At 34.7% G+C, this 19,909-nt stretch overlaps 2 protein-coding genes across 2 annotated transcripts in view; both read left to right on the top strand.

Annotated features, from left to right (window-relative positions):
• Positions 1–6,549: 6,549 nt before the first annotated feature.
• LOC118761795 (cadherin-23-like) overlaps positions 6,550–19,909 on the top strand; it is a gene marked incomplete at its 3' end in the record, with an annotated part of 22,077 nt that continues 8,717 nt past the window's right edge. The window contains exons 1-8 of the mRNA XM_036499952.1: positions 6,550–8,952; positions 9,413–9,557; positions 13,257–13,634; positions 13,791–15,589; positions 15,740–15,884; positions 16,049–16,127; positions 17,503–17,513; positions 19,440–19,789. Of these exons, the coding sequence (XP_036355845.1) occupies positions 6,556–8,952; positions 9,413–9,557; positions 13,257–13,634; positions 13,791–15,589; positions 15,740–15,884; positions 16,049–16,127; positions 17,503–17,513; positions 19,440–19,789 (5,304 nt within the window). The remainder of the gene's footprint in view (positions 8,953–9,412; positions 9,558–13,256; positions 13,635–13,790; positions 15,590–15,739; positions 15,885–16,048; positions 16,128–17,502; positions 17,514–19,439; positions 19,790–19,909) is intronic.
• LOC118761794 (protocadherin gamma-A3-like) overlaps positions 17,027–19,909 on the top strand; it is a 20,026-nt gene continuing 17,143 nt past the window's right edge. The window contains exon 1 of the mRNA XM_036499951.1: positions 17,027–17,424. The gene's annotated coding sequence lies outside the window, so the exon portion shown is untranslated. The remainder of the gene's footprint in view (positions 17,425–19,909) is intronic.

The raw sequence follows: 19,909 nt of genomic DNA, 5'->3' as shown, positions 1-19,909 counted from the left end.
CAATCCTTTTCTCTTTTTTTTATTGTCTCTGATATTTGTCTGTCTTCTGAGTTCAAATTCTGCTGAGGTCAACTTTGCCTCTCATCCTTTTGGGGTCAATAAATTAAGTACCAGTTGTGTACTGGGGATGATCTAATTAACTGGCCCCCTTCCCCAAGATTTCGGGCCTTGTGCTTAGAGTAAAAAAGAATATTGTCTCTGATATTAGAGTGTTGCTATTTTGTATTCTTATGTTAGTTTCAGCCATCATTTCTATCAAACCTTTATCTCACTGGACATAGAGTCACAACATAAACACCACTAGATTTTAGACCAGGGTAAACATATTGGTAGACATAAACAAACACATACCCATATAAACACACACACACATACTTATATCATCTTCATTTTTGTCAGCCTCCCATTGCTAGCATGGTTTGGATGGCTTGTCACAGACTTAGTCAAATCCTGTTTCAGATCAGGGACCATTCCTCTTGTCTCACTCATGCATTCCATTTCTGGCATGTTTTATAAGATTGAATGTCCTTTCTATTTTGCCAACCAATATTCTGGGTGCATTTTATCATGGCATCAGTGCTAGTGACATTGTCTTGTCACCAAGGATACCTCCAGTATTCCCAAGGTGTGTGCAGCATTGTCCTTTAAGGATGTGGACCAATGATTGTGCTTTTCTGTTGTGTAGAATATGTGCTGCGTGAATTGTATTATTTTGTTGAGTGGTGATTGTGTTTTTTGTTGTGTAGTGTGTGTATGTGTGTCTGTGTGCTAGTTGTTTGTATGGCAGTAATAAGTTTCAGTTGTATAGAGTGAGTTGTTGGTGTTATACAATTGTATGTACCAGGTATGGTATGAGGAGAGAGAGTTATAATCCAAAGTGTGTCCTCTTGAAACACATTTGCTTATTTCAGTATTTCAAAGTTATATCTGGATGCTATATTTGTGTGAGATATGCATAAGAGTTGAAAATACTGGGAAATATTTTTCACTGAGTAATTACATATCAAAACAGAATATTGGAAACCAACATTTTTTTTCTTCTTAATCTCCTGTTTTGATATAGCATATATAGTATGTACATAAAGTGTTCCTGGAAGCATGAAGATAGTTCCAATCTGTTGCTGTAAGAATGGGAACACGTGTCTTCAGTCCTGCAGAGTGCTTCAGCTTCAATGATTTTTCCACAAACCTGAGAGTAAACATCAAATATTTGTACAACATGTCAGCCAAGTAGTGCTCTGTTGACATGTACATATTCATTCTGGTAGAAACTAAATTTAAGGGAAGAATGAAATAGTTTTTCATTGTTTTATGAACTTTCCCTCATTGTTTTGTTTGGCAAAATATTTACTTTTGGTTATTTCAGAATCTTTATCTTCAACTATCTATTTTTGAGTGCCATAGACCTTTATTGTAGTATTAGTTGTACAAGTTGCTCTATCAGTAATTCTATGTCAATAAGAGCCCACAGTTTTCCAACATTGCATTGTTGATTTTCAGTTATTTAGGAGTATCTTTAATTTCATTGAGTAATGATGGTGTTTAGTATTACATTGTGTTATTTGGTGTTGATTCTATAGACTATGAATCTGTGTTATTATATTTTGTACTTATTGTATTGTATATGTGCTGGTGTACTGTATAAGTTGTGCTATAGGATTCAAAGTATTTGTGTAGGATGTAGAAAGTGCTACACAAAGTTACCTTGTGAACTGTGTGTAATGTTGTAAGCCATGGTGTGACTTGTATATTTTTGTCCATTTTAAACAAACCTAGTATTTTAATTATCATTGGTACTGTTTTTTATTTTCAGGCTGATATCTTTCTATTTTGACTATTTTCCCACTATGATTTAGACAATGTTTTTGTCAGAAGAGATTTCTCACTCTTATTAATACTTTTGTAATTTATGGTTTAAGAAACATCTAGTGTTTCTTCTTAAAATGCTGAGAGGTTAGAGAGGGTCTCTTTTCAGCATGTGCTTTTATGCTAGAGAGACCAGCATGGAGTAAGTACTAACTCTTTCTATTTAAGGTAATTCTCGGTCTATAATGTTAGGTAATTGGCCCTAGGTAGCTGTGCACCCCTTATTGATGTGTCTCATTTCATTCCTTTTGTGTACTGTTGTTTTCAATGCCATTTTTTTCTGCAATAGATTTTGTGATATTCCTTATGGGGCCCCTTTATTCTGTTACTCCTTTGTAATTTTTCCTTTATCCATTGTCCAAGCATGCACTGAGGTTGTAATATCTCCTGCAATTCCTTAATTAAAAGCAAAAAGGTGTAATACTTTTTGTCAGATACATTTTAGCCCAGCTCATCTCTTTGACCACTGAACCAAGCCTGTAGATGGAAGTTCTATATTGGCATTCTATAAAGGATTAGCAGAGGCCAAAAGGGACAATGTACTTGAGAAAATTCTGAGCATCAGTGAAAATCAATTGGCAGATCTCTTCTGGAGGACTTTCAGGACAAGTTCCATGAATAACTCTCAGAAATGCCTGGTCTGACAATGCCACCCGTAGGTGAGCACATTGCTGCTTTGAGATAATTTCCACAGACATGGAAGTGCCATCACATGTTAGTTCCATGATCAGGTGGTCTGACTGAAATGGCTGAAGACCAACACCTTCCCCTTTTTGCCAAGTCCTCATCAACATTTTCAAGTTTCACTTGAAAAAGAAAATGAGTGTTGAGAGAGAAGTGTTGCCCCTCCAGGAAATTTGTTGAAAGATGGATGTGAGTGATGAGTATGGTCTGAGGGAACAGGTCTGCTTTGAGTATGCACCTGTGGACTAGAGGACAGCTGGGTAAAGGTGCTTTGCTTTTGTTTTCAGAGTGACCCATGCTGTTTGAAGTGTTTCTAAAAGCAGGTCTTTGAATTGTATATTTTTTGCTTATGTTGTTTACCTTATACAGTATCTATGTCACCTGACAATGTGTTGTCCTGTCCCTTCCTTAATCTTGTCTGTCAACTATTTGTAGGTAATAAAGAAAATCAATTATTACTGTAATTAATCGGGTGGTGAGCTGACAAAATCATTTGTGTGTCTCACAAAATGCTTATTCGCATTTCTTCCGGGTTTTTATGTTCTTAATTAAAAACCCATTGAGGTTAAATCTGTTTTTTCTTCTTTCAGAGTCAATAAAATAAAAGTATCTGTCATTTACTGGGGGTCAATATTCTTGACTAAACCCTAGCCTTAAAATTGCTGGCCTTGTGCCAAAATTTGAAACTATTATTATGACGATGATGATAATGAAGGCAGGCAAGTGTCAGATTTGTTAGCACACTGGACAAAGTACTTCATGGCATTTCTGGATTTGCATTCAGATTTCAGATTCCACTGAGGCTGACGATTGATTTTGTCTTTCACTCTTCCAGTGTTGATAAAATAGGTAGTCAAGCACTGAGATCGATGTAGTCGACTACCCCACCCCCTCCCACGAAATTTTTGCTTTCATGCCTTTAGTAGAAGGGAATATTCTTGTTGGTGTATGGCAAATATTCTGAATTCAACTCCTGCTCAGGCCAGATTGTTTTTCATCCCTGTGGGGTGGGGGTGGGGCCAGTAAAACAGCACCCGTCATCCACTAAGACTTGATATAATCCACCTATTTTTTTTTTCTCTCTAGTTTCAGCTCAGAGCTGTGGCCATGCTGATGCACTGCCGTTATATACTTTCTCTCCATAAATATTTTGCCTTGTGCCTATGATACAAACAGTTGTCATTATTAGTTAGTTCTAATAAGAAAAGACTCATTATTTCTTTTTAATTCCCACTTCATCAGTATATCAGCCATTTTTGGCTATATGTATATCCCTTCTGTTGATTTTTTTATGTTAATTACAATCAGGTGTAAAAGAATGATATTCATTTCATCACCTTCACTGTTTGCCTTTTCTACATCCATGGAACTCTGTTTATGAATTAGTTAAACAATTTTGCATCTCATTAATGTATTGTATCAGATTGCCAGAAGGAAAGCTAGGAGATAGGTTTACTTAGCCAGAGGGAAAACAGATAAAAAATTCTGCATCATGAAGACCAAAGACTTGAAGTGTTTAGTGTTGCAAGACTGTTTTGAGAGAGAATCATGATGTCATAGGAGAGACTTGGAGATGCCACTATGAAAGGTTGCTAAATGAAGAGAATGAATGGGAAAAAGAGTCTACCAATTGTCAACCAAACAGAGGGACCAGCTATCCAAATTGACAGTACCTTGGTAGATAAAGCAATTAAGGGTATGAAGATAGGGAATGCCCCCAGCCCATCAGGAATCACCACAGAGATGCTTAAAATATCTGGCAGTGTTGGCTATAGTCTAGTCAGTCGTATAGTTAGTCAGGTGATACATGAAGGAGTCATACACAATGGCTGGTGTAGCAGCACCATAGTCAACTGCTACAAAGGTAAATGCGATGCATTGGATACAAATAATTAGAGGTATCAAGTCGTTGGTTCAGGTAATGAAAGTTACAGAAAGGGACATAGGGTGAGAGTTAGTTTAGATGAAATGCAGTTTGGGTTTGTGCCAGGGAAAAGTACCACTTATGCTATATTTCTGGTAAGATAGCTGCAGGGGAAATACCTAGCCAAAGATAAACCTCTGTACTTGGCTTTTGTTGACATAGAGAAAGCCTTTGACAGTGTCCCCCGATCCCTTATCTGGTGGTCAGTGCAAAAACTAGAGATGGATGAGTGGTTAGTGAGAGCTGTACAAGCCATGTACAGGGGTGCTGACAATAAGGTGAGGGTTGGCAACAAGTATATTGAAGAATTCCATGTAGGAGTAGGGGTCCACCAAGAATCAATCCTCAGCCCTCTCTTATTTATCATAGCCCTCCAGGCAATAACAGAGGAATTCAATACAGGCTGCCTCTGGGAGTTTCTCTGTGTTGATGACCTTGCTCTAATAGCTGAGTCACTATCAGAACTAGAGAAGTTTCATGTGTGGAAGTAAGGTCTAGAATCGAAGGGCCTTAGAGTCAATCTAGCAAAAACCAAAGTCTTAATAAGTAGGAAGGCAGACAAATCACAAATCCCTCCAAGTAGATGGCCCTGCTTGATTTATAGAAAAGGCATAGGTAGAAACTCCATAAGATGTACCTGGTGTAAGCTATGGACACATAAGAGGGGCAGCAATATCAAAAGAAGGCTAACTGAGAAGATAGTTTTTGTGTGGCAAATGCTCAGGGGCAACAAACACTGAAGATGTTCAGAAAACAGCTTCTGTCACTTGCTAGGGGGAAAAACTAGAAGTAGTTGATAGCTTCCATTATCTAGGTGGTCAAGTCAGTTGCAGGGCTGGATGCTCTGAGAGTGTAGCTGCGACAATAAGAATAATCTGGGCAAAGTTCAGAGAACTCCTACCTCTGCTGGTAACAAAGGGCCTCTCTTGCTCAGAGTAAAGGGTAGACTCTATGGTGCATGTGTGTGAACAGCCATGCTACACAGCAGTCAAACATGGGCTATGACTGCTGAGGACATGCATAAGCTTGCAAGAAATTAACTTAGTATGCTCTGCTGGATGTGTAACGTCAGTGTGTATACACGACAGAGTGTATCGCCCTGAGAGAAAAATTGGACATAAGAAACATCAAATGTGGTGTGCAAGAGAGACGAATGTGCTGGTATGGTCATGTGCTGCATATGGATGAAGACAGCTGTGTGAAAAAGTGTCACATCCTAGCAGTAGAGAAAACCTGTGGAAGTGGTAAACCCAGGAAGACGTGGGATGAGGTGGTGAAGTACAACCTTTGAACATTGGAACTCAAGGAGGCAATGATGAGTGACCGAGACCTTTGGAGATATGCTGTGCTTGAGAAGACCTGGCAAGCCAAGTGAGACCATAACGTTGCCTATGCCAGTGCAGCACAATCGGCCCATTTAAGAATACCCTTCAATTACTGGGCAATAAATGGTGCTTTCGAAGACCTGTTGAGTCAAGTGAAGTCATTGTCGTGCCCGATGCCAGTACCACCTGAGTGGCACTCGTGCTGGTGGTACGTAAAGAGCACCATTCGAGCGTGTTCGATGCCAGTGCTGCCTAACTGGTTCTGTGCTGGTGGTACATAAAAAGCACCATTCAAGCATGGTCGTTGTCAGACTGGCCCTCGTGCCGGTAGCACATAAAAAGCACGCACTACACTCTTGGAGTAGTTAGCATTAGGAAGGGCATCCAGCTGTAGAAACTTTTGCCAGATCAAACTGTCCAACCCATGCCAGCATGGAAAGCGGACGTTAAACGACGTTGAGCAGGATGATGTATAAAATTTTTGAAAGAACGCTTCAGATGAGTATTGTTTACAACGTCTAGGGGAGATAACTCTAATGTAAATCCGGACTATTTCTTCACACTAACAGGAACACATAAAAACTTACTTTTAATGACTTTCTTTCACAATTTTCAAATATATTTCTATTGTATAGTACTCCAAGGTTTATATTTGATGAACTTTCATGTCAAATTTTTTCTTTAAGCTGGTATTAAATAATTTCTATTATATTTGTAGAAATATTCAATAATAATGAAGAATGAAGAGTTGCAATCATGAATGAAAACGTTTTTTACTTGGTGTGTTTGCTATATATAAAACAGTCTGTTGTAATGTCTGTAGACATCACCTACCACGTCAAGGAAGAAGACAGACCTCACACCTATATAGGAGACATTGCTGTTGACTCCAACTTATCACACCCTCTCAAACATGAGCAACGCGCTCTCATTACACTTACACAACTACAAAGGACAGTCGAGAGTGGTTCTCACTTATTTAATGTCACCAACTCAGGAAAACTATACACTACTCAAACACTGGATGCTGAGTCTCTGTGTACATACAACAAGGAATGTTCCAGAATAGTTAAAGTAGCAGTGAGGAAAGGAAAAACTTTCATGAAGATTTTGAAGGTGAAAATAATAATAGAAGACATCAATGACTATTCTCCAGAATTTACGGATGATGAAATAGGTATCAAGTTTGCAGAAGATAGTCTGAAAGGAAATCAGAAAAAAATTCCATATGCTATAGACAGAGATATTACCATCATGAATTCCCAAATTTCATATAACATAAAATATCATAAAAGAGAACCATTTTCTTTGTATATGGCAAAAGATAATGATGGTGTTTTTACACCTGAACTGACTTTAGAAGACAAATTAGACAGGGAAGTAAAAGATTTGTATATATTGACCTTAGAGGCTAAAGATGGTGGGAACCCTCCCAGAACAGGTACACTCAAGGTACGCATATCTGTGACAGATGTTAATGATAACACACCTGTATTTTCACAGAAACTCTATAATATCTCTATAAATAATTCACATCAAAGACATTTACCAATTCTTACTTTAAAAGCCACAGATCAAGATTCTGGAGACAATGGAAAGATTTCTTACCATTTCAACCATAAAACATCTCAAAATATCCAGAAATATTTTGTATTGGATAAGAAAACTGGAGATTTATTTTTACATGATAATTTTTACTTTAGTAAGATGCAGTCTTTATTTATAGAAGCAAGAGATGGTGGGAATCCACCTCTAACGTCGGTAGCCAGAATTCACATTTATGTAATTAATAACCAAAACAATGTTCCGTTGATAAATATAGATTTTGTGTCTCCTTTAACAGAGAGTTCCACTGCAGTTTCAGAAGACAGTGAAGTAGATAGTTTTATAGCTTATGTTATGGTCACTGACAATGATAGTGGACCTAATGGTGAGGTTATCTGTGATTTAAAACATGATAAATTTAAACTTGCCAAAATAGATTCTAAAGAATATAAGATAATTATTAAGGGCCATCTTGACAGAGAAATAAGGGACCACTATAAAGTATCTATTGTGTGTCATGACATGGGGTCACCTCAACTAGAAAGTAAAAAATATTTCTCTGTCAAAGTAACTGATGTCAATGATGTAGAACCACATTTTACCAAAGAGACATTCCAATTCCTCACCTATGAAAACCAGAAAGTTGACTTCCCTATTGGCTTCATCAATGCTACAGACCCTGATCTTGGAGATGGAGGCCAACTTACATATTCTATCATCAATGATAACAACAATGATAACATTCCTTTCCAACTGACAAAATATGGATTTATTTCTACATCACAACCAATAGATCGAGAAATGAAAGACATCTATAAGTTCAAGGTTTTAGTGAAAGATAATGGAACACCTTCTCTCAATGACACTGCCAATATTGTTATTGAGATTCTAGATAAAAATGATAATGCTCCGTATTTTACGTTTCCTAATAATGACCCTTACAATCTCGATGTCCACTACCATCCACACAGTAAGAAGGACATCACAATTCTGAGAGCATCTGACAAAGACACTGGAAACAATGCTTTCCTCACATATGGAATACTGAGATCCAATGATAAAAACCTGTTTACAGTGAACTCACACACTGGTGTGTTTTCTTTCTCTCGCACAGTTTACCAAAATGATGCAGGAACATATGAGCTGCAGTTTATAGTGAAAGACGGTGGTACTCCAGTTCAATCAGCAACAACTGCTATCATACTAACACTGTTTGTTAGTAATGATACATCTCCAATGTTGACTGCTGTGCCATTCCAGTCTGGTCACGACCTGAATATGACTTGGGTAATTATCATTGTAGCAGCAGCTGTAATACTATCTGTGGCTATTGTAGTGTCCATAACACTGTGTGTTTTCAGATGTATTAATCACACAAATAACTCACCCACAACAGCAGAGAATCCCAACTTTCTCTCTCAGACTGAGATGAGACAATTACTGTATCAGACTAACAATCCTGTTGCAATAACGAGAAATGCAGAAGAGATATTTAACCGAAATCTTCAGACAATAAAATCTAAAAGTCAGTTTTTTCTGGAGATGGAACAGACACCAGATGAGTGGAAATTCTCAACAACACAAAGGAGACTTCCACCTGTGCCTCAGGTAAATATTATTTTAAACAATTCTATTGTTTGATAGCATTTTTGTATAACATTCATGAAGACATATTTTAAATATCTAGTTTTATTTACATGTTATGTTCTTTATATTTTCTCAGTGCCCTTTTTGATAGTTTTACATTTTGCAGATGTCTTAAATTTAAAATTTCCAAATATTTCATTAAAGTAGTATCTTTGTTTTGTTTACTCCAAAATATTTTAATTTGCTTAGTATGTAAATATAATAGATCTAAAATTTTCACATACTTCATTAAATGAGTTTTCCGTTTTGTTTATCACTTCTCCAAGTTCTTTTTATTAACTTAGTAGATCTTTAAAATTACATTATTTCTGCACATTTTAACAGCATTCCTTCCTCGAGTCTTACTGGAAACATTCTAGAATATAAATGCGAATGTTTCTTTGATTTAACATTATGTTTCACTCTGTTTTCTAATCACCAGAGATGTGATTCAATCCATAGTCAAGGACGTCGTACCAGTTCCATCATGTCTTACAACAGTGACACCTTAACATCCCAAAAGGACAGAGAAGCTAGCAAGAGTAATGGCAAGACTAAACCATATGATGAGATACCTGCAGAACCAGGTAACTTTTATCAAAACATAACATATAAATGTAATTGCCTTTATTACTGTAGGACAATATATAATGTTATGCTTAGTGTAATATAAGATCTATGTTTCTATCTTTATACATTGGAGTTGTTATATTGAAATGTAATTTGTGTTTGTATATTTGATATTTTGCAGAATATACCAATGACAATCCAGTGGCAGCCACAATACTAAAGGGACAACAAATACAAGATACCTATCTACAGCCAACATAGTAGATGTTCCATGACTATTGTTAAATGATTCTCTCACACACCCAATATTTTACATTGATTTAAAGCATTAATATGATATTTACCACTCATAAAGCTTTCATTGTCATTGATATTGAGCCCTAATTAACACTAATAGTACAAATATTGTCCTGTATAACCATCATTGGCTTATTTAAAACAGTTGACACCACTCGTTTGTTATGGCTTCATATAACATTAAATGTTACTGCATTTTACTCTACAAAGTATGAAAAATAAAAAAGCCTGGTCAGGAATTGTCAGATGTTGTTACATAAACAAACAATTATTATAGTTCCACTTATATTAATTAAGCTTCTGATTGTTAATTTTCCCTTTTAGATTTATAATTTTCATTTGTATAACAGAAAAACCTCCTGGAGCTAACCAGCAAAATACAATTACACATTATTTAATGTTCCTTTCATGATATAATTTGCCCATACGATTCTATAGATTCTTCTAATATCACCAAAAATATTTGAGATAGCTTTACATTATACTACATTGTAACATTTAGTAAGTTAGTTTTGAGAGGGAAACATTAATATTTTAATAAAAGTAAGAATTAATTTTATTCCTCACCTTTACATTAATATGACTAATAAGCCATGATTCTATTTTGAATAAGAAATATTGCTAAAGGATTTTTGCTTTACATAGGTGAGATATTGAGGTGATAATGGTTAAATATTAAATACATTTCCTCAAAATCACAATGTTCTAACATATTTCTCTTTATTCTTCTATACTTTGTATGTCAAAAGCTATGGGTTTGTCACATTCATTTCTTTATAGATAACAAGTAAAATATACAGAACTGTTTAAAAAAAATATATATTATGACTGATTGTAGTTTTGTAGTTACCAATTATAACATTAAATATAAAAAGATATTTCTATTTCAAAAATAATTAAAAGGAATGTAAAGATGAAATGGTTTGATTATTAAAACTAAATATATAATGTTCTGTGGAAATTATCAGTCTTGTTTATTTTAACACAACTTCTCATATTTGATATGTTTGTGTGACACAGACAACATTGCAGTAATTTCCTATTGGATGAGAGAGATTTTCTATATTTCTTTCAATATTGAAAGTGAGGCTGATAGCTTTTTTCTTTGTTCATCATACACACAATTGTGTGTGTGTGTGGAGGACATAGAGTTGTAACTAGCACACACCAGCATCTGGCTAACATCTCACCTCCCACTACATACAGCAACTGTCACACTATTATATCAGCAGTTACACAGGAACAGCAGCAGCAGCAGTAACACAGGAACACTACTACAACAGCAGCAGTACCACTATAATACCACTACAGCAGCAGCAGCAGTAGTTGGAGTGGAACACTACAGCAGGATACACATCATCCATCACACACAACTACAGTGAAGGATTAAACAATGCAGGTAAGTCTCTCTCTCTCTCTCTCTCTCTCTTTATTATCTTTTCATATTCATTATAACATTTATATTATTTGTGTTTCTAATGAAAGACAGGGTAAGGATAATATCTAAAATGTCTGCCATGTTGTATATATACAGGGACTGGGACAGTGGAGGATCGAGAGATCTAGCCATCACTTCCACCATTGGCAACAACAAAATTTGCAGTAGTCATTGTAATACAATTGCTTTAATCTGGATTACACCTTTTAATGTCAGAGTCACATAAGACAACATTATACAAAGGATATTAAACTATATATCTTATATAGAATTTTTTAATATAGTCCAAACTGATATATGTGTGTGCGTGTATGTGTGTGTGCATTTATTTAACTATCAAAAAACATTGATTATAGCCAATAAGACAGTGTTAATAATTTATGAATTCTAACATTAGTAATATCCCTATATATATATATATATATACATTATATATTCATTTGTGCATAATAAGCAAAGAATGTTCCTCGTCACCATTATCATTACAATGGATGATAAATATAATCTTGTCTAGCTTTTTTATTCAAAATATTTTGTGTGAAATATAAACTCATTTTGGGGAGAATCATTTTCTTTTTGTGCCTTATAATGTAACACACTCACCGGTAAAATTTCCACTGTTTTCTTATTTTTATTTTGTTATCATGATGATCCATAAGAGAGTTTTATTGAAACAATCCTGTTGTTCATCTGTTCCTCTTGTTTGCAGTTTAAGTGAAGAGATAATGGCTGCAGTCATGTTGTCTATGACAAGTCTAATTGTAATTGTTCTGGTATCTTCTCTGACTGCCTCAGTTTCTTTATCTATCCTTTTGTCTACCTCCAATATGTTTACTTTGTCCACCCAGTGTTGTTACCTATCCAGAAGAATATTGACTGTTTTGCTTGCTTGTAATATATATGTGTGCCTGAAGGTGTTTATATTGGTGTGTGTATTGAGGAATGGAACTTGGCTTCATATTTCTACAGAGAGGTATTACATACACTTCTACAATATAAAGATATGTTTTGCATTACATTTATTCTTTCAACCAAAAATAGAATCATTAACAGCATTATCAGTTAATATTCCAACATATAACTACAGTGTGGATTAAATTCTAAATATCTAACTGTAAATTGATTACATCTAATCACCATTGTCATCATCATTTGATGTCCATTTTTCATGCTAGTATGGGTTGGATGGTCTGGTAGGAACTGACCAGCTGAAAGGCTGTTCAGGCTCCGTGTCTGTTTTGAAATCGTTTCTAAGGAAGACATGGAGCCTGAACAAGATTAAACATTTGTTACAAAATATCTCAATGAAATATCCTCATCAGATACTCATGGAGTCAACAAAGATGTAATATTTCAGTATCAATCTACTGTGAGGCAATATGCTGCTAGAATTATTATCTTACCAAGCAAACTGCTCAGCAGTATTTCGTCTGCCTTTACATTCTGAGTTCAAATTCCACCAGGTTTGACTTTGCCTTTCATCCTTTTGGGGTTAATAAAATAAGTACCAGGTGAGCACTGGGATCGATGTAAGCAACTTAACCCCTCCCCCAAAACTGCTAGCCTTGTGCCATAATTAGAAATCAATATCAAGACGTTGTCCCTTTCTAAGTACTCTCTCAATAGTAAATTATGAAACTTGTCATGCCAAAATATTCTAAATGCAATTCTAAACACAGAAAGGTTGCTGCCTTATTCCAAGGAAGCGGCATCATCTATATATTGTAAGTTAGCTTGTTAGATTAAAAGAAACATTTTGAATTATTTAGAGCACATCAAAAAGACATACAAACAATAATCAGTTATATAATGTTTATTATAACTTCGAATGAACTTATTTTATTGTACTTAATGTTTAAATATTTGTTGTCTTTTATAGCAATTTCTCCTGCTGAAATGTGATGAAGAATTCCAGACATGACAGCATATATTGGTCTACTGTGTCTTCTACATTTACTGATCACCCTTGTACTGTCCATAGATATTACATACCATGTCAAGGAAGAAGACAGACCTCACACCTATATAGGAGACATTGCTGTTGACTCCAACTTATCACACCCTCTCACACATCAACAACACACTCTCATTACATTTACACAACTACAAAGGACAGTCGAGAGTGGTTCTCACTTATTTAATGTCACCAACTCAGGAAAACTATACACTACTCAAACACTGGATGCTGAGTCTCTGTGTACATACAACAGGGAATGTTCCAGAATAGTTAAAGTAGCAGTGAGGAAAGAAGAAGCATTTATGAAAATTCTCAAAATAAAAATATTAATAGAAGACATCAATGACCATTCACCAGAATTTCCACAAAATGAAGTTGAAATTGGATTTTCTGAAAGCGATAGTAAAGGAACTAGAATCTCTCTTCTGAATGCCATTGATGAAGATATTTCAATAAAAAATTCTCAAATTATATATATAATTGAGAAAAATAAAAAAGAACCTTTTTCTCTCTCTGTCACAAAACGTGATGGTATTTTTATACCTGAACTAATTCTAGACGACAAATTAGACAGGGAAATAAAAGATTCATATATGTTGACCCTGGAAGCCAAAGATGGAGGGAACCCACCCAAAACAGCTACACTCAAGGTACATATATCTGTGACAGATGTCAATGATAACATACCTGTATTTCCTCAGAAACTTTACAACATTTCTATCAATAATTCACATCAAAGACATTTACCAATTCTTTCTTTAAAAGCCACAGATCAAGATTCTGGACTCAATGGAAAGGTTTCATATTATTTCAACCATAAAACATCTCGAAATATTCAGAAATATTTTGTATTAAGTAAGAAAACTGGAGATTTATTTTTACATGATAATTTTCAGTTTAGTAAAATGCAGTTTTATAAGTTATTTATTGAAGCAAGAGATGGAGGAAAGCCACCCAAAAAATCTGTTGCAGCAGTTCAGATTCACGTAGTCAATAATCAGAATAATGTTCCATTGATAAATATAGATTTTGTATCTCCTTTATCAGAGAGCTCAGCAGCAGTTTCAGAAGCAAGTAAAATTGGTAGTTTTATAGCTTATGTTATGGTCACTGACAATGATAGTGGACCTAATGGTGAGGTTATCTGTGATTTAAAACATGATAAATTTAAACTTGCCAAAATAGATTCTAAAGAATATAAAATGATTGTTAAGGGCCATCTTGACAGAGAAATAAGGGATCACTATAAAGTATCTATTGTGTGTCATGACATGGGGTCACCTCAACTAGAAAGTAAAAAATATTTCTCTGTCAAAGTAACTGATGTCAATGATGTAGAACCACATTTTACCAAAGAGACATTCCAATTCCTCACCTATGAAAACCAGAAAGTTGACTTCCCTATTGGCTTCATCAATGCTACAGACCCTGATCTTGGAGATGGAGGCCAACTTACATATTCTATCATCAATGATAACAACAATGATAACATTCCTTTCCAACTGACAAAATATGGATTTATTTCTACATCACAATCAATAGATCGAGAAATGAAAGACATCTATAAGTTCAAGGTTTTAGTGAAAGATAATGGAACACCTTCTCTCAATGACACTGCCAATATTGTTATTGAGATTCTAGATAAAAATGATAATGCTCCGTATTTTACGTTTCCTAATAATGACCCTTACAATCTCGATGTCCACTACCATCCACACAGTAAGAAGGACATCACAATTCTGAGAGCATCTGACAAAGACACTGGAAACAATGCTTTCCTCACATATGGAATACTGAGATCCAATGATAAAAACCTGTTTACAGTGAACTCACACACTGGTGTGTTATCTTTCTCTCGCACAGTTTACCAAAACGATGCAGGAACATATGAGCTGCAGTTTATAGTGAAAGACGGTGGTACTCCAGTTCAATCAGCAACAACTGCTATCATACTAACACTGTTTGTTAGTAATGATACATCTCCAATGTTGACTGCTGTGCCATTCCAGTCTGGTCACGACCTGAATATGACTTGGGTAATTATCATTGTAGCAGCAGCTGTAATACTATCTGTGGCTATTGTAGTGTCCATAACACTGTGTGTTTTCAGATGTATTAATCACACAAATAACTCACCCACAACAGCAGAGAATCCCAACTTTCTCTCTCAGACTGAGATGAGACAATTGCTGTATCAGACTAACAATCCTGTTGCAATAACGAGAAATGCAGAAGAGATATTTAACCGAAATCTTCAGACAATAAAATCTAAAAGTCAGTTTTTTCTGGAGATGGAACAGACACCAGATGAATGGAAATTCTCAACAACACAAAGGAGACTTCCACCTGTGCCTCAGGTAAATATAGTTGAAAAAATTCGATAATATTTCTACACATTATAAAAGCATGCCTTTCTTGTCTTTCATCAGGAGCATTCTAGAATAGAAATGTTAATGTTTCTTCTTTTTAACATTATGCTTCACCCTGCTTTGTTTTCTAATCAACAGAGATGCGATTCAATCCATAGTCAAGGACGTCGTACCAGTTCCATCATGTCTTACAACAGTGACACCTTAACATCCCAAAAGGACAGAGAAGCTAGCAAGAGTAATGGCAAGACTAAGCCATATGATGAGATACCTGCAGGACCAGGTAACTTTTATCAAAACATAACATATAAATGTAATTGCCTTTATTACTGTAGGACAATATATAATGTTATGCTTAGTGTAATACAAGATCAATGTTTCTATCTTTATATATTGGAGTTGTTATATTGGAATGTAATTTGTGTTTGTATATTTGATATTTTGCAGAATATACCAATGACAATCCAGTGGCAGCCACAATACTAAAGGGACAACAAATACAAGATACCTATCTACAGCCAACATAGTAGATGTTCTATGACTATTGTTAAATGATTCTCTCACACACCAAATCTTATACAATACTTTATATTCCTATAAAAATATCAACTCTATGTTTCTTTCACACATCACACATAAGGGCCTTACAGTGGCATCTATTATGACCCCTAATTTGCAGCACTGATACGTTAAATACCACAAACAACTTATTCTGCATTACCAACGTTCATTATTACAAAATAGTTGTTTTCCTCTCAGTCTTAGTATATACATTTCACTAAACATACACAACTTAATCTGAATCATTCTCAGAAGTTTAGTTATAGAATTTTAGTTTGATATGAATTCTACCATTTAACATTATCATACTCACTTTTACCATTGTTTTATTTTATTTGCATTTCGTCTTTTGTTCACACCACTTTATGTTCAATGTATTTTAAATTTCATTGATCAATACCAGCATTAATGGATAAGTGTTGATTCCCACAACATTCAATAAAGTGTTGTTACCTATATTGTTAATATACTAAACTTACCGACATATTTATAAAGTTTTTTGAAGTGTTAAGATTTAAATGTTATATATTTTATGAAATAAGACATAAAACATATTGGAAAATCATGTGTCTTTTTAAAATGGAAATAGTTTTGCTTCTCCTAATTTACTTTGTTTCTAGTTTGACTAATCATGTAAACTTCTTAAATAATTATGTTTGATGACTTACCATGAAATCAATTTGTTTCTAATAGAAATCTCGAATATGTATTCTTATAGTCAAGTTAATAATAATCCATCAAATATCCAGAAATATTATTATAAATATATATAAGTCTTATTTCCTAACATTAAATATGTAATGTAGAGTTTTTATTAAAAAGAAAAAGTGATGCTGCTTTGGGTCATTAATATGACTTCTCTTGTTTGATGTGTTTGTGTGACACAGACAACATTGCAGTAATTTCCTATTGGATGAGAGAGATTTTCTATATTTCTTTCAATATTGAAAGTGAGGCTGATAGCTTTTTTCTTTGTTCATCATACACACAATTGTGTGTGTGTGTGTGGAGGACATAGGGTTGTAACTAGCACACACCAGCATCTGGCTAACATCTCACCTCCCACTACATACAGCAACTGTCACACTATTATATCAGCAGTTACACAGGAACAGCAGCAGCAGTAACACAGGAACACTACTACAACAGCAGCAGTACCACTATAATACCACTACAGCAGCAGCAGCAGTTGGAGTGGAACACTACAGCAGGATACACATCATCCATCACACACAACTACAGTGAAGGATTAAACAATGCAGGTAAGTCTCTCTCTCTCTCTCTTTCTCTTTATTATCTTTTCATATTCATTATAACATTTATATTATTTGTGTTTCTAGTGAAAGACAGGGTAAGGATAATATCTAAAATGTCTGCCATGTTGTATATATACAGGGACTGGGACAGTGGAGGATCGAGAGATCTAGCCATCACTTCCACCATTAACAACAGCTGCAGTAGTCATTGTAATACAATTACTTCAATCTGGATTACACCTTTTAATATCAAAATCACATAAGACAACATTATACAAAGGATATTAAACTATATATCTTATATAGAATTGTTTAATATAGTCCAAACTGATATATGTGTGTGCGTGTATGTGTGTGTGTGCATTTATTTAACTATCAAAAAACATTGATTATAGCCAATAAGACAGTGTTAATAATTTATGAATTCTAACATTAGTAATATCCCTATATATATATATATATATATACATTATATATTCATTTGTGCATAATAAGCAAAGAATGTTCCTCGTCACCATTATCATTACAATGGATGATAAATATAATCTTGTCTAGCTTTTTTATTCAAAATATTTTGTGTGAAATATAAACTCATTTTGGGGAGAATCATTTTCTTTTTGTGCCTTATAATGTAACACACTCACCGGTAAAATTTCCACTGTTTTCTTATTTTTATTTTGTTATCATGATGATCCATAAGAGAGTTTTTTGAAACAATCCTGTTGTTCATCTGTTCCTCTTGTTTGCAGTTTAAGTGAAGAGATAATGGCTGCAGTCATGTTGTCTATGACAAGTCTAATTGTAATTGTTCTGGTATCTTCTCTGACTGCCTCAGTTTCTTTATCTATCCTTTTGTCTACCTCCAATATGTTTACTTTGTCCACCCAGTGTTGTTACCTATCCAGAAGAATATTGACTGTTTTGCTTGCTTGTAATATATATGTGTGCCTGAAGGTGTTTATATTGGTGTGTGTATTGAGGAATGGAACTTGGCTTCATATTTCTACAGAGAGGTATTACATACACTTCTACAATATAAAGATATGTTTTGCATTACATTTATTCTTTCAACCAAAAATAGAATCATTAACAGCATTATCAGTTAATATTCCAACATATAACTACAGTGTGGATTAAATTCTAAATATCTAACTGTAAATTGATTACATCTAATCACCATTGTCATCATCATTTGATGTCCATTTTTCATGCTAGTATGGGTTGGATGGTCTGGTAGGAACTGACCAGCTGAAAGGCTGTTCAGGCTCCGTGTCTGTTTTGAAATCGTTTCTAAGGAAGACATGGAGCCTGAACAAGATTAAACATTTGTTACAAAATATCTCAATGAAATATCCTCATCAGATACTCATGGAGTCAACAAAGATGTGATATTTCAGTATCAATCTACTGTGAGGCAATATGCTGCTAGAATTATTATCTTACCAAGCAAACTGCTCAGCAGTATTTCGTCTGCCTTTACATTCTGAGTTCAAATTCCACCAGGTTTGACTTTGCCTTTCATCCTTTTGGGGTTAATAAAATAAGTACCAGGTGAGCACTGGGATCGATGTAAGCAACTTAACCCCTCCCCCAAAACTGCTAGCCTTGTGCCATAATTAGAAATCAATATCAAGACGTTGTCCCTTTCTAAGTACTCTCTCAATAGTAAATTATGAAACTTGTCATGCCAAAACATTCTAAATGCAATTCTAAACACAGAAAGGTTGTTGCCTTTTTCCAAAGAAGCGGCATCATCTATATATTGTCACTTAGCTTGTTAGATTAAAAGAAACATTTTGAATTATTTAGAGCACATGTAAAAGACATACAATCAATAATCATTTATATAATGGTTATTATAACTTCAAATGAACTTATTTTATTGTACTTAATGTTTAAATATTTGTTGTCTTTTATAGCAATTTCTCCTGCTGAAATGTGATGAAGAATCCCAGACATGACAGCATATATTGGTCTACTGTGTCTTCTACATTTACTGATCACCCTTGTACTGTCCATAGATATTATATACCATGTCAATGAAGAAGACAGACTTCACACCTATATAGGAGACATTGCTGTTGACTCTAACTTATCACACCCTCTCACACATCAACAACACACTCTCATTACATTTACACAACTACAAAGGACAGTCGAGAGTGGTTCTCACTTATTTAATGTCACCAACTCAGGAAAACTATACACTACTCAAACACTGGATGCTGAGTCTCTGTGTACATACAACAGGGAATGTTCCAGAATAGTTAAAGTAGCAGTGAGGAAAGAAGAAGCATTTATGAAAATTCTCAAAATAAAAATATTAATAGAAGACATCAATGACCATTCTCCAGAATTTCCACAAAATGAAGTTAAGATTCATTTTTCAGAAAGAGAGAGTAAAGGAAGCAAAATCCCTCTTCTGAATGCAATTGATAAAGATATTTCAATCAAAAATTCTCAAATTACATATATAATTAAAAAAAGTAAA

This window comes from Octopus sinensis, unplaced genomic scaffold, assembly GCF_006345805.1.
Source record: "Octopus sinensis unplaced genomic scaffold, ASM634580v1 Contig17447, whole genome shotgun sequence".
Classification (NCBI taxonomy): Eukaryota; Metazoa; Mollusca; class Cephalopoda; order Octopoda; family Octopodidae; genus Octopus; species Octopus sinensis.
The sequence above is the reverse complement of the archived record's forward strand: the minus strand, read 5'-3'. Positions and strand labels throughout refer to the sequence as shown.